The sequence below is a fragment of the Medicago sativa genome, chromosome 2 (genome assembly GCF_051527215.1).
Source record: "Medicago sativa cultivar Bolivia chromosome 2, Bolivia_mono, whole genome shotgun sequence".
Classification (NCBI taxonomy): domain Eukaryota; kingdom Viridiplantae; phylum Streptophyta; class Magnoliopsida; order Fabales; family Fabaceae; genus Medicago; species Medicago sativa.
The window spans coordinates 21073468-21094951 of record NC_140750.1 but is presented as its reverse complement, the minus strand read 5'-3'; the positions used below and the strand labels follow the sequence as shown (position 1 = coordinate 21094951).

The 21484-nt window shown below is 34.0% G+C and overlaps 2 protein-coding genes and 1 pseudogene across 2 annotated transcripts; 2 read left to right on the top strand and 1 right to left on the bottom strand.

Annotated features, from left to right (window-relative positions):
- Positions 1-2179: 2179 nt before the first annotated feature.
- LOC146945429 (ABC transporter C family member 14-like) lies at positions 2180-11449 on the top strand. Its single transcript, XM_085743761.1, has 11 exons — positions 2180-4334; positions 4945-5265; positions 5416-5502; positions 5932-6543; positions 7124-7288; positions 7400-7694; positions 8379-8593; positions 8995-9300; positions 10332-10395; positions 10634-10873; positions 11137-11449. The coding sequence occupies exons 1-11, from the start codon at positions 2208-2210 to the stop codon at positions 11229-11231; spliced, it is 4527 nt and encodes a 1508-aa protein (XP_085599887.1). The 5' UTR covers positions 2180-2207; the 3' UTR covers positions 11232-11449.
- Positions 11450-13346: 1897 nt separating this feature from the next.
- Positions 13347-15415, bottom strand: LOC146945428 (uncharacterized; annotated as a pseudogene).
- A 146-nt stretch (positions 15416-15561) lies between these two features.
- ESD4 (Cysteine proteinases superfamily protein) lies at positions 15562-21145 on the top strand. The gene is made up of 9 exons (XM_085743757.1): positions 15562-16383; positions 16960-17036; positions 17117-17210; positions 17341-17439; positions 18159-18251; positions 18344-18463; positions 19323-19426; positions 20133-20205; positions 20589-21145. The coding sequence occupies exons 1-9, from the start codon at positions 15700-15702 to the stop codon at positions 20649-20651; spliced, it is 1407 nt and encodes a 468-aa protein (XP_085599883.1). The 5' UTR covers positions 15562-15699; the 3' UTR covers positions 20652-21145.
- The last annotated feature ends 339 nt before the right edge of the window (positions 21146-21484 follow it).

Below are 21484 nucleotides of genomic sequence, written 5' to 3'. Positions count from 1 at the left end.
GCAAATAGGGGTCGCTTAAAATTTCATCCCTGCAATCGCTAATCCTTTTTTTTTTGCCCCTGCAAAGTTCAATCAGTTAAAAATTCGTCCCTTGACCAAGTTAATGACTGCCACGTCATCAAATTAACAAAATGGCATGGGAATTGACGAAAATACCCCTGGCTTTTTTTTTTCCTTAAAAAAAAAAAATTCAGTTTTTTCCCGAATTTTTTTTACGATTTTTTCCCGAAAATTTTTCAGTTTTAATTTTAACAGTTTTTTTCCGAATTTTTTTTTGACTTTTAATTATTTTTTCAGATTTTTTTAATTTAAAAAAGAATTTTCAAAATTTTGAAAAAAAAAAAATTTTTGAAGGAAAAAAAAAATTAGCCCAGGGGTATTTTCATCAATTCCCATGCCATTATGGTAATTTTGATGACGTGGCAGTCATTAACTGGGTCAAGGGACGAATTTTTAACTGATTAAACTTTGCAGGGGCAAAAAAAAAGGATTAGCGATTGCAGGGACGAAATTTTAAGCGACCCCTATTTGCAGGGACGAATAACATATTTAAGCCTAAAGAAAATGACGAGCAAGAGTTGGACAAGTATCTAGAATGTTCCTAGCATCACAAAGATCATACCCTAAATTTGCTAAGGCGTGAGTACAATAATTTGATTCACGATAAGCATGACAAATTTTCTTCCACACACCATTTCAAGCAGCTTCATTAAACGTTGAATCAGATTCCAACCAGCAAAACAACTCATTTCTTGTTGATGATATTATTTTAAATTATGTTAAATAAGTTTTATGTCCCTAAAAGATTATTAAATGACTCTTGCTAGTCTCACCCCATATAAATCTAGTTACACCCAAATTTATTTAAAATTTTACAATAATACCAAAATTGTCCTCTTCATGTAAATTTCTAAAAACGCATTATGAACCCTCACCCCCTTTCATCCATAAATCGCCATAGATGTGCAACCAAGATCTGAATCAACATTTTTGTCATTGATCTGTACTCTATTCATAAAGGTTAGTGAGTTTCATGAATTTCATTTACTAAGAGTTTCTATTTGTTTATTGTTTGTTTTGGTATGAGATATGCTTGTGTTAACCACAATTTGATTTTACTTAGTGAGAGGTTGGTGTAAATTCAGTTTACGTAAGTACAATTTGAGATGTTATGTTAATTCAGTTTAAGTATGTATATGAGAGGTTAGTGTAAATTAAGTCTACATATGATCAATTTAGGGTTAATGTATATAAGAGGTTAGTGTAAATTCAGTTTACGTATGTTCAGTCTAGGTTACTGTAAATTCAGTTTACGTATGTTCAATTTAGGTTAATGTAAGGTATATAAGAGGTTAGTGTGAATTCAATTTACCTATTTTCAATATAAGTTAATGTAAATTCAGTTTACGTATGTTCAATCTAGGGTAATGTAAATTCAATTTACGTATGTTCAATTTAGGTGAATGTAAATTCAGTTTACGTATGTATATAAGAGGTTAGTGTGAATTAAGTTTACGTACGTTCAATCTAGGTTAATGTAAATTCAATTTACTTATGTTCAGTTTAGGTTAATGTAAATTCAGTTTACGTATGTATATAAGAGGTTAGTGTGTGTTAAGTCTACGTACGTTCAATTTAGGTTAATGTAAATTCAGTTTACTTATGTTCAATTTAGGTTAATGTAAATTCAATTTACTTAATCTAGGTTAATGTAAATTCAGTTTACATATGTATATAAGAGGTTAATGCGAAATTTTTATTTTAATTAAAGGGTTTATTGGTAATTTTGGGGTGAAACTTGGATTATTTGGGGTGTGAGTAGTACGTGTCTTATTAAATTTCATGTCCTTAAAAAATTTCTCGGCATGCAATTTTACTCCCTGCTGTATTTCAAAATTGTTTAACTATCTTAAAATTTTAAAATTATTTTTCGGGTATGTTTAAACATTATAAAAAATTTATTTACAAAGATTTATAATTTTTCAACGTAGAATAAATTAAATATGAATTTTTAAACCTTTTTTTTTTTTGCTTTTTCGAAAATGTTCTAAACATATTGTAAAAAAGAATCAGTAAAAAATCATTTTAAAGACATCATGAAACTCGTGCCAAGCGTGGACAAATTTGCGTGGAGTATATTTTCTTTAAAGAGTGTTTCTGTTCTGTTCCATTCTCTCCTAACATAGCAGAACATATAACTTCTCACAATGTCATTCCATAATCTTATAGCCATGTCTTCTTCTTCTTCTTCTTCTTCATGGCTAACTTCTCCTTCATGCACCATTCTGCCTATACATTCATCTTCCTCTACACCACAATTCATACTTCAATGGTTAAGGTTCATTTTCCTATCTCCTTGTCCTCAGAGACTTCTTCTTTCTTCTCTTGATTCCTTCTTTTTGCTCTCTCTTTTAGCTTTTGCAACTCACAAACTCTATTCAAGCTTCACTTCAAGTTCCAACTCTACCTCCTCAATCACAAAACCACTTCTGCAAAAGAACGATTCTGACTATAGAATCACCTTTTGGTTCAAACTACCTTTGTTGGCTACTACCATTTTAGCTATAACTTACATTGTTCTAGGAATCTTGGCTTTTACTCAAACCGATAGCTTTGATTCATGGAAACAAATAGAAGCACTTTTTCGGCTGTTTCAAGCAATAACCAACATAGTGATAGTGATTCTAATGGTGCATGAGAAAAAGTTCAAATCTTCCAAACACCCTTTATCACTTAGAATCTATTGGACAGCAAACTTTTTGATTGCTTCTTTGTTTGCTGCTTCGGCTCTTGTTCGAATGATGACTGTTGGTGAAACAAAGTTGGAGCTTAGTTTGAGAATAGATGACATATTCTCTTTGGTTAATTTTCCATTATCTCTGTTCTTTTTTGTGATATCCGTAAAAGGGTCATCAGGTATTCATGTGATAAGAATATCCGATGTAGTAGCAACATATCCATCGGTTTCCACCGATAGAACTTTGAGTCCTTATGCTTGTTCTTCATTTTTGTCCAAAACAGTTTGGTATTGGATGAATCCTTTACTCAATAAAGGTTACCAAACACCCCTTAAACTAGAAGATGTACCTTCACTTCCTCTTGATTTTAGAGCAGAAAAAATGTCAGAACTTTTTCAAAACAATTGGCCAAAACCAGAGGAAAACAGTAAGCATCCAGTTGGAGTTACCCTTTTTAGGTGTTTTTGGAAACACATAGCTTTTACGGGCTTCCTTGCAATCATTAAGCTTTGTGTTATGTATGTTGGTCCCTTGTTGATTACGAGTTTTGTTGATTTCACATCAAGGAAAGATAGTACGAGTAGCGAAGGCATTGTTTTGATATTGATCCTTTTTGCAGCAAAATCACTTGAAGTACTTAGTACTCATCAGTTCAACTTCCACTCTCAGAAACTTGGTATGCTTGTTCGTTCGAGCATAATCACTTCAGTTTACAAAAAGGGTTTAAGGTTGTCAAGTTCTTCAAGACAAGCTCATGGAACTGGACAGATTGTGAATCACATGGCTGTTGATGCTCAACAACTCTCAGATTTGATGATGCAGTTTCATCCTATATGGTTGATGCCATTGCAAGTTTCTGCTGCATTGGTTCTTTTGTATAGCTATGTTGGTGTGTCTGTTGTTGCATCAATTCTTGGTATTGCCATTGTCTCTTTCTTTACTCTATATCGAACAAAGAGTAGTAATAGTTTTCAGTTTCAGATAATGAGGAGCCGTGATTCGAGGCTGAAGGCGACGAATGAGTTGCTTAACAACATGCGTGTGATTAAGTTTCAAGCATGGGAAGAGTACTTCGGTAACAAGATTCGACAGTTTCGTGAAGCCGAACATGGATGGATTGGGAAATTCTTGTACTATTTTGCAGTTAACATGGGAATTCTGGGTACTGCTTCAATAACTGTAGCTGTTCTTACCTTTGGAACTGCAACTTTTATAGGAACTCCTTTGAATGCCGGCACAGTTTTTACAATAACTTCGATTATCAAGATTCTTCAAGAGCCTCTGAGGACTTTCCCTCAGGCTCTTATCAATATTTCTCAAGCAACTATATCTTTAGGGAGGTTGGATGAGTTCATGATGAGTAAGGAAATGGATGATCGTGCTGTGCAAAGAGATGAGCGTTGTGTTGGTGATGTAGCTGTGGAGATAAAAGATGGGAAATTTTCATGGGATGATAACGATGAGAATGAGGCTTTGAGAGTTGAAGACTTGGTGATTAAGAAAGGGGATCATGCTGCTGTTGTAGGAACCGTTGGATCAGGCAAATCTTCATTACTGGCTTCTGTGTTGGGGGAAATGTTCAAGATCTCAGGAAAGGTATGCTTTTTTGCCTTGGCTCGTGAAATTTGTTTGTTTGCACCTAGTGGAAATATGATTTTTGGGTCAAGGGTTGTCGGAACATGTTGATAAGAAAGCAGATGACAGTGCTGTTTCTAAAAGACAAGTGTGGAAACAAGCTGATTTTCAACTCTTGGCAACTTTTTTTTTTCTTAGGATAGGATTTGACACATGGATATCATATGAGATAACTATTAGAGAACATGGACATTGATCTTTAGGATTCATGACATTCTCAAGGTTGTTTTGTTCATCATCATCTAAGACACATGGGAAAAAAATTAACCATGCATATAAGGTGTAGGTGTTAATAAGGAATTTATCTCATACTTTATTGTAAATAATTTACTTATAGTATGGAATGCAATAGAGAAATGCATCAAAGCCAATTCATGTGACAGTAGGGACTATTTAGATTTGTTTATTTATCTATTAGCATAAGCATTAGTGAGTCTGCTTTTGTTACAAGAATTCAGGACTATGCTTTTCAAAATGTATTCAAAAACATTTAATTGATTAGTCAATGTTGCTCTGAGAAAAGTTACTTTTATCATTAGCAATTGTCATCATTACTTGTAAAATATTACAGGCTACAGTTTGTGGGACGACGGCGTATGTAGCACAGACATCATGGATTCAGAATGCAACCATCAAAGAAAACATATTGTTTGGTTTACCGATGAACATGGAAAAGTACAAGGAAGCTTTAAGAGTGTGCTGCCTTGAAAAGGATCTTGAAATGATGGAAGATGGTGACGAAACCGAGATTGGAGAGCGCGGTATTAACCTGAGTGGCGGCCAGAAACAGCGAATACAACTTGCTAGAGCTGTATATCAGGACACTGACATCTATCTCCTTGATGATGTATTCAGTGCTGTTGATGCTCAAACAGGATCATTTATTTTTAAGGTAAGCACAAAGTTAAAACTTACAAGAAGTGCTAAATAGCTTCATTTTCTAGTTTTTAATGATATAATATTGTTTCTCATAGAATATGGTCGGTTTTAAATTTCTAATGCAGTCACAAATGAAGTTCCTGATTCTCTATTTTTGTTGCAGGAATGTATCATGGGAACTCTTAAAGATAAAACTGTTTTACTTGTAACACATCAAGTTGATTTCTTGCATAATGTCGACTCTATAATGGTATGTATATTCACAAGTCCCTAAAATGTTTGAGATTTTCTATAAATGATGGTTCTATTCAATTTATCCCAAATTATCTTACCAATAGTGAGTAGCAGTACTCATGATGTGGTAGGTCTTATTCAAAGGTGGTATATATGTGTTCTATCATCCTTTCACCAAATAAGGGGGAAAACAAATAGATTAAATTTTATGCACTTTCAATATAACACATTTTATTAATCACATTCATCATTTGTATGATTAAAGTCAAAAAAAAAAAATTAGAAATTACATCATCCCCCCAAAGTTGGTGCATAGATATCAATCATGTCCAACTTGTTTATGATATGCTGAAAACTTGTTCTTGCTAAGCTCTAGTTTTCTCTTAGATTTGGCAAAATTTCCATGTCCAAGAACTGATGACTTGTTTTGATACCAATTTCAAAGGTGATGCGTGAAGGGAGAGTAGTACAAAGTGGAAAGTATGATGAACTTCTCAAAGCAGGCCTAGATTTTGGTGCACTCGTGGCAGCTCATGAATCCTCAATGGAAATTGCAGAAACAAGTGATGATTCTGCTCAATCTCCAAAACTGGCCCACATTTCTTCGAGAGAAAAAGAAAGCGCGGTAGAAAAGCAGTCTTCTCAAGATAAATCTAAGTCTAATAAAACTGCAGCAAAGCTCATTGAAGATGAGGAAAGAGAAACTGGACGTGTAAACCTTAAAGTATACAAACATTATTTCACAGAAGCATTTGGATGGTGGGGAATAGCACTCATGGTAGCAATGTCAGTGGCTTGTATGCTGTCAACTTTGGTTGGCGATTATTGGCTAGCAACTGCAACTGCAGATGATTCTGGCATTCCTTCTTCCACTTTCATTACTGTCTATGCTGTTATAGCGGTTGTTGTATGCATAGTTGTTATGTTGAGAGCTCTCTTGTTTACTTATTGGGGTCTAAAGACATCTCAAAGCTTCTTCGTTGGAATGCTTCAAAGTATCCTTCATGCACCAATGTCATTCTTTGATACTACTCCTTCTGGCAGAATTTTGAGTCGTGTGAGTTTCATTCAATTTCTGCTCTAGTAAACAACATAACATAAAATAGCCTATTCTTTGAATGAGAAATGGTATTTTGATGCATAAATTTGACAACACATCGACAACAATTTGGTTAATTACGTTCAGTAGATGATTAATGAATGTAACAAAGTGTAGCAACTCATTAAATACCCACAATGCGTAACTAACCACATATTTAAATGGCATTAATCAAGATTTTCATGTGTTTAAATATATACGATATTCATTATAACTATCCGAATTAAGATCAAAATCACATTATTTTTGAGGTTTCTAAATATACATGATTTGTATTAGCCACAATTTGTGCTCAATATATAACCTGAAAATCGTGGTTAATTGTGTTTTGTGGATGGTTAATGAGGTTCAACAACTTCTGATATTCATTAAACATCTAGTTAATCGCCATTGTCAAATTTTGTTGTCCTATTTTATGTCAAAATAACACGTCTTTTCTTTAAACTTTGTAACGACTTTAGGATTATTCAGTATCCTTGTTATGAATTGAATCAAGTGTTTGGACTTGCTAACTCTACTCTTGTTATGAATTGCTTAGGTATCTACTGATATACTTTGGGTGGATATGCAAATTCCCATGTTTGTAAACTTTCTAACGACAACATACTTAGGATTATTCTGTATTCTCATAGTCACGTGCCAGAATTCTTGGGAGACTGTCTTCCTCTTAATTCCACTGTTTTGGCTCAACAACTGGTATAGGGTATGATATACTTACTCCTATTTAAATTTCTATTGTTTTCACAAGCTCTCCTAAACAGTATCACAAGTGTCTATTAGTGTGCATTTTGACATTTGTTGTTCTGGTTTGCAGAAATATTATCTTGCAACTTCTAGGGAATTGACTCGACTTGATTCAATCACAAAAGCACCTGTGATTCATCACTTTTCAGAGACCATTTCTGGTGTTATGACAATCCGTAGCTTAAGAAAGCAGAATGTATTTTCTCAGGGAAATGTTGACAGGGTGAATGCAAGTATAAGAATGGATTTTCATAACAATGGTGCAAATGAATGGCTTGGTTTTCGCTTGGACTATACGGGAGTGATTTTCCTTTGCATTGCCACCCTTTTTATGATCTTTTTGCCAAGTGCTATTGTTAGGCCAGGTATAATCCCTTTCATCATCTTTTCATTTAACAAGTATCATAAACAATCACTAATTTAAACATGGTTTTTAAACTCGGTCACAGCAATGATTGCTGCTGCGGTCCTTTTGTTGTTAAACACTATCAAATGCGGCTGACTTGACCTTGCTCGCGACTGCAGCGACAAGGATATCAAAAACCTTAATGTTGTGGCTCAGAGATCACAATCACAGGCTTTTTTTAAAATCCTATTTCATACGTTTTAAACAAGAACTACGTTCTGTTTGGATATACAGGTTTATTAAGCGCTTACGGTATAAGTGCTTATGTATAAACTATTTCTATAACTAAACATTAAATAAAGTCAAAACTGTTTTCATATAAGTTATATGTTGTTTTCACTAGCTATCTTTGAGAACTTACGGGAATAAGCTGAAAACAATGTATGGGTTTGTCATAAGTTGTTTCCATGAGCACTTCCAAACACTCTCACAAGTACTTATGTCCGTAGATAAACTCAAATAAGTCGGTCTAAACAGGTCCTACTTAACGAACTTTGTAGTATAAAATCATTTATTTATTTACTTGATCTCTTTTTTTTTTTTGACAAACTTGATCACATTATACTTATAATATTTAGGTAAATATAAAAGATGTATAACTGACAAAGAATTGTTCCACTCGGATATAATTTTGGTTTTGCAGAATATGTTGGTATGTCTCTGTCCTATGGCCTCGCTCTGAGTGGTCTCTTGTCAGCTTCCCTATTTCTGTCTTGCAATGTTGAGAACAAAATGGTTTCGGTTGAGAGGATAAAACAGTTTACTAACCTCCCATCTGAAGCTCCATGGAAAATTGCTGACAAGTCTCTTCCACATGATTGGCCTAGTCATGGCACTATAGAGTTACAAAATTTGCAGGTATATACTATTTGCAAGATAGTCAATTTAATATGTGAGAACTGAGAACCTGCATAAGTAAACCAAAATTAGTGTATGCCATTTGCGAAAAGAAGCATGTGTTGGTTACTTAGGTTTTAAATATTTTGCATGCTCTTTTGGACAATATGTTAAGTTCAGAATTGAGCATACCGTGAAGCATGAAATAATGAAAAGTACAATATGATGTAAACGGGAAGCACCTTGTAAAAAAAAAACAGGAAACACCAAAAGTAAACGGTAGCAGTTTTTTACACAATGGTACTGATCAAGAATTTTTCATAGTAAACATGCATTATTTTTTTTTTTTTTGAAACAGTAGTAACATGCATTCTTTAACTTGTACATATTTAATATATTTGGTTATTAAATGGTGTGAGCAGGTTAGGTATAGGCCAAACACTCCTCTAGTTCTTAGGGGAGTCTCTCTAACAATTGAAGGTGGAGAAAAAGTTGGCGTTGTTGGTCGTACAGGAAGTGGAAAATCAACACTCATTCAAGTGTTGTTTAGGTTGATTGAGCCTTCAGCTGGGAAAATAATCATTGATGGTATTAACATTTCCAATGTTGGCCTTCATGATTTGAGGTCGCGTTTTGGAATTATTCCACAAGAGCCTGTCCTCTTTCAAGGAACAGTAAGAACCAACATTGATCCTCTTGGATTGTATTCAGAAGAAGAAATTTGGAAGGTATATAATACACTGCATATTTGCTTGTTTGTTTTATTTTTAGAACTTCTTAGACATAAGCTGCTTTTATAATTGAAGATGTAATAAGGGCAAAATCTGCTTAAGTCTTATTTCAGTTATCATCGTGAGCTAATGAAAATCAACTAAAAATAGTTTATGGACATATCATAAACTATGCAGTGTATTAAAATAAAAGTTCGGCCAATAGTTTCCGACTGCTGGAGAGAGGCTACAGTTACTTTCTACTATTAGTGAAAGATTAGAGTTTACAGTAGACAACTTGTATTTAAATACTACAGTTCAAATTAAAAAATTACTGCTGAACCAAAATGCAAGGAGGTTTCGGCCCCCACACACCCGTGTACCAACCCAACAAGCCTTTGGACTTAGCCCAATGGGAGGTCTATCTTGCTTCACTTGATCAACCTTTCTACTTATCAGTAACTAAGACTAAGAGTCATACTCAACACTCTCTCAAATACTTACACAAGCATTTATGTCATACGATAAGTTCAAATAAGCTCCTTTAGACATACCTATAATTCAATATGATTTAATATACTAGGACCCAAAGTCCCTACAATGAGGGGATCTTGCAACCAATACATCGAAGACAGTTTGATTGAAATTGGAAGGTCTAGATTAAAAACCAAACAAATAACTAAACGGTCATGCTAGCTTGTGCCCTAAAGGCACATGTTAAGCAACCCAAAAAGAGCAATTTTGCATTGGAAAACATAATATATTAACTTTTAAGAAGTTGAATGCATGACTTTTGATACCTATATTTCTATAATGAGTTCCTTAATATGTGCCCTTGAGGGCACAAGTTAGCATTTGCCATAATTAAATATTATTGTAAATTACTGATCATAATCGGATGGCTTAGATTTTCCTACATCTGTTATTTTCTTGCATTGAAAAAGGGAGAAATCGAGAGTAAAAGAAGATATTACATGCGTGAATGAAATTCAGTTAATAGTTTAACCTTCTCATATCTAATAACTTTATGTTTATATTTGTTGCTGCAGAGTCTTGAACGGTGCCAATTGAAAGAAGCCGTGGCTGCAAAGCCTGAGAAACTTGACGCTTTAGGTGATCAAATAAAATATACTCATAAATTTCATGTTTTAGAAGTTTTGTTATAAACAAATGTTAGTGATTAATTTGTCAGCAGCAGAGATCGATCGAATGTTGAACCTCTTACATATATTTATCCTGCGTCCCAACACACATCATTGGACTACTCCTTCATAGATTCCTTTTTTAATAGTTTAATCGAATGTGATAAGAAAATATGAACTGAAATGTGTTCATTATACTATTTTGTTAGTGGTTGATGGTGGAGACAATTGGAGTGTGGGGCAAAGGCAACTTCTGTGCTTGGGAAGGATCATGCTAAAACGCAGCCAAATACTATTCATGGATGAAGCAACAGCATCAGTTGATTCGCAAACTGATGCTGTATTACAAAAGATCATCAGAGAAAACTTCGCAGATCGTACAATCATTAGCATTGCTCACAGGATACCTACAGTTATGGACTGTGATAGGGTTTTGGTCATAAATGAAGGTATGTTTATGTTATATATCCATATGTGTTGAGAAACTAAAAAAAAATTATGAACCACAAACACATACCAGGAGACGACAGTTTAAAAAAACAAAAGTTATTGAACGTAATTGCATACGACAGTGTTTTATCGCATGTAGTTTCTACTATTACCAAAATTTTGACAAAAAAAAAAAAAAACTTAGTGTTTATATCTTTCAAGTTTCAATCGCTCAACTATTGTACGAAATAATGAATTATGGGGTATTTGATGTTTTTGGCAGGTTTTGCAAAGGAATATGACAAGCCATCACGTTTGCTTGAAAGGCATTCACTTTTTGCAGCATTGGTTAAGGAGTATTCTAATAGATCAGCTTAATGATAGTTATAGTTATTTGCCATTTATGATGGTAGGTCAATTTTTTTCTTAGATTGTGAAAGTTCTATAATTTGAGTAGGATAATATGCAAGAGAGAATAACCGAGCTACAGAAATCAAGTTCGGCTTAGTTATTTTTTATTTTATTTGTGTATTGTTCTTGCTCTTCTGCTAGAAGTGGTATATAATTTTGTTTTCCTCCAAACAAAGAGGTCAAAAGTATGGTGACTAGTCAAAAAAATAGTCATCTTAAGAAGAGTATGACAATCATATTTGTTTGTCGCCGAATAAACTCTTCTCCCTTCGTGCATCAAGTGGCTCACATGAAGATCATATCCCCTAGGGAGTTGGGGGGAAGGATCCTATAAGCTGAAGGCACATTTCTAAGCCACGGGTCATGCATAACACATACACATATACACATGAAGATCTACATTCTTGGATAAGAATAATTAGCATATGGTGAGATGACCAAATACTTGGCCAAAAATAATTAGGATTATGTCTAAGAAGTTATTTGGAAAATACCTAACGTTGAGTAATTTGGAAGCCAAAGCATATCTAGAATATTAATAAAATCCCATCATTGTTTTGCTAGAAATGGCATGTTACAACTTACAAGCTCAGAGATTCAGAAAACTGATCCTACCATTTCAAATGTGGACAAATTAATACAGGTTTTTTTTTTGACAAAAATAATTACAGATATCAAAAAAAGGTAAATCTCTCTTTTCTATAAACACTCAACAATATACTTTAAGATTTGATATTAAATTTTCATACCACAAGACACTACAGTTACATGCTGCCACCAATACTTTCTTTGACAGTATCTATTCCATTCTCTTCCTCCATCAAAATCATGTATCAAACATGTTCGTTACATATTTTCTAACACAACTTCTCCTTCACCATTTTACCTTTATATCCATCTTCCTCTTCACCAAACCTCATACTTCAATGGTTATCCTTTCTTTTCCTATCTCCATGCCCTCAAAGACTTCATATTTCTGCTCTTGATTCCTTGTTTTTGCTGTCCCTCTTAGATTTTGCAGCTCACAAACTCAATTCAAGTTCCAACTCTACCTCCTTAATCACAAAACCACTTCTGGAATCACCTTTGTTGGCTACTACCATTTTGGCTATAACTTACACTGTTCTAGGAATCTTGGCTTTTACTCAAACCAATAGCCTTTCTTCATGGAAACAAATAGAAGCACTTTTTCGGTTGTTTCAAGCAATAACCAACATGTGATAGTGATACTAATGGTACATGAGAAAAGTTTAAAGCTTCCAAACACCTTTTATCACTTAGAATCTGTTGGACAATAAACTTTGAGGTTTCTACTTTGTTTGCTGCTACAGCAATTGTTCGATGATAACTGTCGATGAAACAAAGTTGGAGCTTTAGTCTGAGAATAATTTAAGGTGGTTTAAGGTAGGTTTAATTAGTCTTTAAATTCCTTAGCTATTTTGAGAATTTTCAAATAGGTTCTTAATAAATTATAAAAAATTATAATTATGTCCATGAACTAATATATATTTTGTAATAGATCCTTTTGTTACACTTTTATTAGATTAGTCAGTTGTCAGTCCACATATAATAGAAGATCTATCTAATCAGAGCATTGCTAGAGTTGCTTTATCTCACTTTAGCCTCCATGTTTATCGTGAAGTACCTGCTACTTTGTACTCACTGATTTTGAATGAAGTACAGTAAATTTGCCTTTGCTCAAAAAAATAGTTCATGGATCTGTTTAGAACTTTTTTAGTTTAGAAACCTATTTGTAAATCCTCAAATAATTTAGGGTATGTTTGGTTCGAGAGTTTTGAAAGGGAGGGGAGGGAAGATTTTTAATTTGAAGTGTTTGGTTCAATTTTTAGAAAGGGAGGGGAGGGGATCAAATTTTATTGCACTGCCAAAATTATCCTTAAATTAATTTAAAATCTCAATATTACTCTTATAACAACATTTATTATTATTAAGTTTTTTTTTTTAACAATCAAAAATGAGATATATATTAGCACCAAACAAGAATCTCAATAGCACAAGACGTGCCACAGACACTCCTAAAGATACACAGTGTCAGTCACGTCTTACAAAAAGCAGAAATCATTAGCCAATGCCCAGACATTGAAGAGGGCTCGACCACCACCTATCAGTATCAAACATAAAGGTGGCGTTTTTGGCTTTCAGCCATCCTAACGACAAGTATTTTACTTTGTCCAACAACCTGGGAATATTGGTAATGGTATGATTAAATAACCTATTGTTACGTTCAATCCATAGGACCCAGACACAAAGAAGCCAAATGAGCTGTAAAAATGACTTGCGAGCCTTACTAACACATATGGAATGAATAAACTGAACAAAATGATCAGACAAGACATTGGAGTCCACTCCCATAAAACCAATCCAATCGCGAACCAGGGGCCATAACGAAGCAAACGTAGAACAAGATAACAATAAATGTTGGGCCGATTCTATAGTACCACAACCTGAAACACACAAAGCGGCTTCCGAAGATATAACACCTCTATAAACCAGGTTAGATTTAGTGGGCAATCTGTCACGAAGCACTCTTCACGCAAAAACTAACACCTTTAGAGGAACCTTCCTGTGCCAAATCATCTCTGATGCTGAGTCCGCAAGAGGTAAATCTTTTGATGCCAGTAAATGATAAGTACGGATTACCCCGAACTAAGTAGCCCTCGGAAGACTCAGGGAGCCACAACCCCTTATTATTAAGTTATATTATCCTTAAAACAACTTTTATTATTATTATTATTATTATTATTATTATTATTATTATTATTATTATTATTATTATTAGGTTATAGTATCATGTAACAACTTTTATTATTATATTAGGTTATATTATCCTTGTAACAACTTTTATTCCATATTATTAACAACTTTTTATTGTAACAACTTTTATTACTACTTGTAACAACCCTATTACTAATCCATTATTCCATCGTCTACATCGTGTTTAGAGGTGTCAAATAGGATGGCCCAGCCCGGCCCCAAGAGGCCCGACTACATAAATGGATCGGCCCGATCCATCCCAATTATAATTGGGCCGCATATTCTAGAACCCGACCCCGCCTGTGTGGGCCATGGGTCAGCCCGACCCCGCCCATTTATTTTTTACTTTTAAAATCTATTCACTCTTTCTTATGTATTTTTTATATATTAATCACTTTTTGCTAAAATATGATTGGATGGACATAAAAGTGCAAATAATTTTGACATTAACATTGAATATTAATGAAACTCTAGATTATTCATTCAATTAAATCAAATTAATAATTTTAAAACTTTAAGTTAAATTCATTCATTTTTATTAAGTTTATTTATTTAAATATTTTTTTATTAATAAATTTTAAAATAGTTGATAACTTTTTTCAAAAATATACTATTTTTTAACAAAAAATCAAATTAAATAGTAATAATGGACCGGTCCGAAGCCCAATATTTTTTCAAACTAGTATTGAGCATGAATGAATACCCAAATACAATATTGTGTTCAAAACTAGTATTGAGCATGAATGAATACCCAAATACAATTTTTATGTATACAATTTTGATTACAATTTCTATGTATACATCCAAAAATACCCAAATACAAAGAGATTTTAGGTTGACTTTTTCATTATTCAAATTATATCATTGAACAAAATTTTATACAATATGTTTATGTTATATTGTTGGTGTCGTAGAAAAATAAAAAGGGTTATGCTAATTTGTACTCTAAGGGAACAAGTTAGCATTTCCGAAATATAAAAAATATATATTATATATACCATATTATTTGTGTCATTAAAAAAAATAAACATGATTCATAATTAACAAGTGTTAGCGTAATAATTTGTAATGTATCGATGTACTCTAATGAATGAATATCGTTTAATTTTGTCAAAAAAAAGGGTTACCGTAATAAATACAAATATTTGTTTGTCTTTTTGCCAACTGCCCACTTGTGAGAGAGTAAAATTCAAGGACACTTGAGATGACACGGGTTTATTCTAATCAAAATTGTGTTCAAATCTAGTATTAAGCATATAACAACATTAAAATTCTTAAGTAGAGTTAGCCGCTCATTTGCTCTCACAGGATGCTGGAATGATTTTTTTTTTGTGATGGTCAGGGTTTGAACCTCGCACCTTGCATATTTTATGCATTGTCGAATGATTACTTTCGCAAAATCAAATTCAAAATGTGAAAATATTATTAAAAAAAAAAATCTAAATCCAATTTCCCCCTCCCACTGCAAGATTGTCGTATTTCATGAACAAAACAATCACATCACACACGCACAGCAATTTCTGTGAATTTAATACTAAACATAAAAACTACTCTTTAATATTCCTTTCCTACCCAACAATCAAATTCAAATTCACGTTTCAATCTCAAATCAAAAACCCTAAATCCCTAAATTGGACATGCTCGTTCTTCGTTTCAATCAATGGGTATGACCACAAGCAACCGTAAACGCTCTGAAGAATGCATGTCCGTCCTCAACAATCACACCACCATCTCTATTTCTCAACCATCTTCAAAACGACCCAAATTTTCATACCAATCCACCCGACCCGTTTCCACCTCAAACGCCATCGTTTCTAGACTCTCCCGTTACCCAGACACCAAACCCCAATTCCTCCGTGAAGTTCACGCGCCCTGTAGACCTAAAAAATTCAACTTTTCAAGAAAATTATCGAATTTCAGCGATTCCGTTGATTTTTTCATGGGTAATTTTTTTACGAGGAATTATGACAAGGCGAAGCGTTCGGCGTTGGGGAAATGTAGATTGGTGACACAGAAGGAGAAGGTGGTGATTGATTTGGATTCAGATGGGGAGGATTCGGATGATTCTGGTGTTGTGGAGGTTGTTGAGATTCGTGATACGGAGATGAAGGATGTTGAAATTGGAGTTCAACGGCGGTCATCGGGTTCGCCGGATTCGGCTTTGACTAATGCGGTGGTGAATGTGGAAGACCATGATCTTTCAAGTGTTCATGTGTATAAGAAGTTGCTTCAGGGTGTTCAGAGAAGGACTGATACTATTCAAAATTTGAATTTTCAAATTGAGTTGAATGAGAAGAGAAGAGATACTTTTCAATTGTTAAGGCCTAAGAAGGAACTTGTTGAGGTGAATTTTACTTTTTTTAGCATAAACATTTTTGGCTGTTTGTTAGTATTATTTAGTAGTAGTAGTGGTGTGCTTTGAAGCACTGACATAGATACTACAACACCGGACACGACACATAGAACTGCGACATTGGACACGACACTGACACATCAACACTAGTAGTAATTTGAGAAAATGACATAATTGAATGTAATGACTTGTGCCAGTGTTGTGTCGGTGCTCTATAGGTAATGTGCTCTTTTCTTAGTTTGAAGTTTTAGGATAGTGCTATCTATTTGAGGAAGATTTTAAATTGTGGTTAGTGTTGCTGTTATATGGCAATCTTGATATTGTGGAATAGGTGTTACTGATGAACTATAATTATGGTTTAGATGCGGTGGACTTTGATTGAAAACTATGTTAACGAATTGAAAGTGTTTGATGAAAACGTAAATTATAGGTAACATTTAATAGTGTATTAGGAAAACGATACATGTTGGATAGACCCAAATTTTAATTACTGGTGCTTAGTAATGTGGACGGGTTGGTTTATTCTGAATGTTATGTTGGTTGCCTGAATACTACTCTGGTTTTCAGGAAGTGCCATTTGAGCCTTTTGTCCCTCTAACAGATGATGAAGAACAGGAGGTTTCTTGCGCGTTTTCCTCCAACCGGTATGATTTGATGATTTGGCTATATGTTATTTAGATGTGTTTAATATGTATCTTACCTCATTGAGGGTTTGGTTCTGCAGGAGGAAGATATTGGTTGCTCATGAGAGTTCTAATATTGAGGTGTCAGGAGAAAAGATGCGGTGCCTTCTCCCGGGTGCATGGTTAAATGATGAGGTTATCTTTTATATTCATATTTATTGTTTTTTGTCTGAGTTACTGAAAAGAAGAACCTTCACTTAATTATATCATGATCCAACATTGTTGCATCATGAAATATTGTGATTGATATACCTAAATTGTGCAGGTGATAAATTTGTACCTCGAGTTGCTGAAAGAGAGGGAGCGAAGAGAACCCAAGAAGTTTCTGAAATGTCATTTTTTCAACACCTTTTTCTACAAAAAGGTAGGATTATATCTTCACATATTTATGTAGTGTTGGCTTAGAAAAATAATTCCCATTGTTGAGTAAAGAGAGCCATTTTACTCTTCCCGAAGCATTTGTTTGTGTAGACCAAGAAATTATTGTCATCTGGTTTTTGCTTTAAACATGAAAAATGTTAATCTCCATATAGTAATCCTTTGATGTTTTAATAACTTGTCTACCATGCTCTTTGTTTACAGTTGGACAAAAATTTATTAATATGGTTTCAGACACAATTGTGATGATTATTTTAATTAATTTCAAGTAACCTGCATTTGATTTCCTACAATTTATCTTCTTTCATTCCTCTTATCTCTCTATCAAACTCTTAATGGAAAAATCTTTACTCTTTAATACCTGAAAATATACTGTGTTTGGCATTTGTTTTTAATATTTCAATCCGCATATTCCATGCCAAATATGCCACAGGGAACAGCAAAGGGTTTCTCATAATTACATTTTGAACTTTTATAAAAATTCAAACTATACATTACATAATCACAGAATTATCTTTTCAAGGTGTTAGCGTGCATGATTTTCATGACATTATGTATAACTAAAATAACGGATTTATTAAATTCTTTTCTATATTAAGGAGTATTACACAAACACATGTGTGCACATTTTTCTATATTTATAATCCGTAATTTAACCATTTTGTACAGATATTGATTCTTTTTATTTTGAATGTTAATTGGCAGTTAATAAGTGGCAGGGATGGATATGATTACAAATCTGTCCGAAGATGGACGACTCAAAGGAAATTGGGATACAGCCTATTTGATTGTGATAAAGTAATTATATTTGAACTAAATCATTTTTTCTGTTCCTTTTAGCCAATTGAAGTTGTTTTAACATTGATCCCCTGATTTGTTGTCTTTACCAGATATTTGTACCCATCCACCAAGAAATTCACTGGTGCTTGGCAGTTATCAATAAAAGAGATGCAAAATTCCAGTATCTTGACTCATTGAAAGGAATGGATAGCCGTGTGCTAAAAGTGCTGGTAAAGTTTCTGGTCTATATAGTTTAGTTGTAGATTTCATTTTCAAATCTGCATGGTTATTTTTTGTGGGAATTTGGATGCTGCCTTCAAATTTTCCTGTTCAATCATTGGAAGTCTTGTGATTTGTTTTATTACATATAGACAACAAGTCACCTGAGATTAAGCTAAGGGAAAATCATCTCATCGGTTGCTCATGGCTGAAGTTCTGTTGAATTTGAAAACAAACCAAACTTAGCCACATTGTCAAGGTGGTTGTTGAATCAAAACAAAACTATTCAGTTTGATGGGTTTAAGTCTTACTTGTTATGAATCAAACATTAGCCATTGACAACTTATGCAGATCAAATGTGTCTGTAATATCTTGGTCATCAATCAACAGCTGAGCCAAGTATGGCTGATATTGCTGGCGATTTTTGGGCTCCGAAATGGTAAATATTGGCTGACATGGTGGATATTTCCGCCATAATCCGTTACGATGGCACCACAAAGCGGCCGGTCCCGGTATGGTGGAATTTTGGCTCTCCACCATGGACTGCCATCGACAGCGCTAGATTAGGAAGGAAGTGAAGAAATGAATTTGCTAAACAACCAAAAATGATAGGATACATGTGCATATTTAAGTAAACAACCAAGGGAATTAAAGAAATAGAAAATTTATAAATTAAAAAGTCACTGGTCCTACCCTCTTGTCTTGAAGCCTTTAAATTGTATATTGAAGTTGTTGCTCTGTTATTTTCTGAAGGTGTGTTAACTCATTTTTTTGCTGAATTGATTTAATGAGAAACATAAGAATGATGTACATGTTTTAACATTTGGCTGTTGTAAAATTTATCTAATGTTTGTCATTCATGTTTCCCAGGCTAGGTACTATGTAGACGAAGTAAAAGACAAAACTGGAAAAGATATTGATGTAAGCACCTGGGAGAAAGAATATGTCGAAGACCTTCCTGAGCAGGAAAATGGGTTTGTATTCTGATCTTCTGCAAATCGTAATATAATTTGATCATTTAGTTTACTGAGCTTTTGCTTCACTGTTTTAAAATTAGATATCTGCAATGAAAAATTGGTTATAGCTTTGCAACATTATAGACTGAAATCTGTCAGTGCGCCTTCATTCGTAGAGAAAAGAACATACTCCTGCTCCCTCTGTCCCAAAATAAGTGTCGCATTTGACCTGTTCACACAAATTAAGAAAATATGATAAATGAAAGAGAGAGAATAGTGATATTACCAAACTAACCTTATTAACTATTGGTGTATTCCTTGGGGCCATAGTTCATTGATGTTTAATATTACTGTTCCTCCCAAGTAAATTTGAACTTGTCCATCGGTAATAATTATTGATGTTAAGACACGGTTCTTGGTCACCGAAACTTGATAGTATGGCAATAGTCTAAAAGATTGTTGATTGCATCGTGAAAAAGATTTTTGCATTTAATTTGTTTGAGATAACTTTCTATGTCTTCACTTTCTTGGAATAACTCTAATTTGAGTTTGGTAGGATTGAAAATGGAATGAGTGAAAATATCTTGACATCAGTAGTTTTTTTTATAAATCTTTTCAATTTACATTCCTTGTATTTGTCTTGTGTCCTTGACTCCCCATCTTTTCAGGATTTATTACAACTCTGAATTTTCAAATTCTAAACAAAAGTTTTGCTACTGAACAGGTTTGATTGCGGCGTGTTTATGATCAAATATGCCGACTTCTATAGCAGAGGCCTGGGTCTGTGTTTTAACCAGGTAGGATATGAAGCATTTCATTTTTTGGCAGGAAAATTATGTGTTTGTTGTATATATTGTGTTAAGTAATTTTTCTCAAGTGCACAGTTCAACAGCCATTTTAGTTGAACAAAAACGAAAACCAATTGCTTGAAATACTTCAATATGAGAAACACTGCAACCGTTTAATCCATTCAATATTTTTGGGCAAAATGTTTAAAGAACCTTTAATTGCTAGAAATATTCGATTGTTTAAAATCTATGGTCTTTTTAAACCGCGCATGGTATGACCAAAATTAAACCAATACCATTGTTTTCTTGCTGGTTTAAAAGATGCAATGATGCTTTGATGCCTGTGGACGCGATCTTTTACATAAGAACTAAACTTCTCTTTCCATTTATAGGAACACATGCCTTACTTCCGGCGCAGGACAGCCAAGGAGGTATTGAGATTGAGAGCTGACTAAGCAAAGGGCTGACTAGTCATCAGTATCCCAGTCCAATACTCCGTCATCAGCATAGAAATTTTGGTAGCAGTAGTTGATGGAGGATCTTCACTTATGGAATTGGAGCTTTTGCATGCTCTGAAGTTGAACTGACTACACATATGCCCCGGTGTCTAGGTACAACGCGTCGATAGTTTAGAACGCAGTAGGTTGTATATACAGTATACAAAAGTGAACTATTAGATGAGGATGAGGTTTCAACTATGTAATGGTATAATTGCTTCCTCTCTATTCTCTTTCTATTCAGTTTTGTATTGTTGGTAGTGTTGAGCTTAGTAGGTTTGCTCGGATAGTATTTGTTCCTTTGTTCAAGGAAATTGAGGGGAAAGAAAAGAATGGTGATTTCATTGGTAATGATTGTGGCAGGCTCTACAATTTGAGCAATGGTCAAACCTAATTTTGTAAACTTGTTTGAAGGGAAGTGATTTATGTTCGAAGTAACATTTAATGTGAATTATTTTGCACACACTATTTTGAGGCAAAACTGGCTCTGAAGCTAATTGAAAACGTATAATCTTGCCTTGAGACAAATTACTTTAGTTAGATTCAAATCTAATGTGCACTGTGACTTGGCTCTCCATCCATTACCGTAAAAACTGTGCAAGTCCATTTATACCTACACAATGATGCATGTGACAACATATGACAACTCCAGTTAGTGCTAGGAAAGTTATTTTATATTCCATCTCCAATTTGGGAATAGAATATCAACCAGCTTCACTCTTATCAGTCCCTTTTTTATGTTGTTGCACTGAATCAAACGGAAGATAATTTTGCAAGATTGTTTAAATTTC

Excerpts from the sequence above, each read along its gene's own strand:
- ESD4 (XM_085743757.1), top strand. The coding sequence starts at position 15,700 with ATGGGTATGACCACAAGCAACCGTAAACGCTCTGAAGAATGCATGTCC. Across the intron at positions 17,211-17,340 it reads GTGCATGGTTAAATGATGAG|GTGATAAATTTGTACCTCGA; the intron begins GTTATCTTTTAT and ends TAAATTGTGCAG. Across the intron at positions 19,427-20,132 it reads CTTCCTGAGCAGGAAAATGG|GTTTGATTGCGGCGTGTTTA; the intron begins GTTTGTATTCTG and ends GCTACTGAACAG.
- LOC146945429 (XM_085743761.1), top strand. The coding sequence starts at position 2,208 with ATGTCATTCCATAATCTTATAGCCATGTCTTCTTCTTCTTCTTCTTCT. Across the intron at positions 5,503-5,931 it reads ATAATGTCGACTCTATAATG|GTGATGCGTGAAGGGAGAGT; the intron begins GTATGTATATTC and ends CCAATTTCAAAG. Across the intron at positions 8,594-8,994 it reads TAGAGTTACAAAATTTGCAG|GTTAGGTATAGGCCAAACAC; the intron begins GTATATACTATT and ends TGGTGTGAGCAG.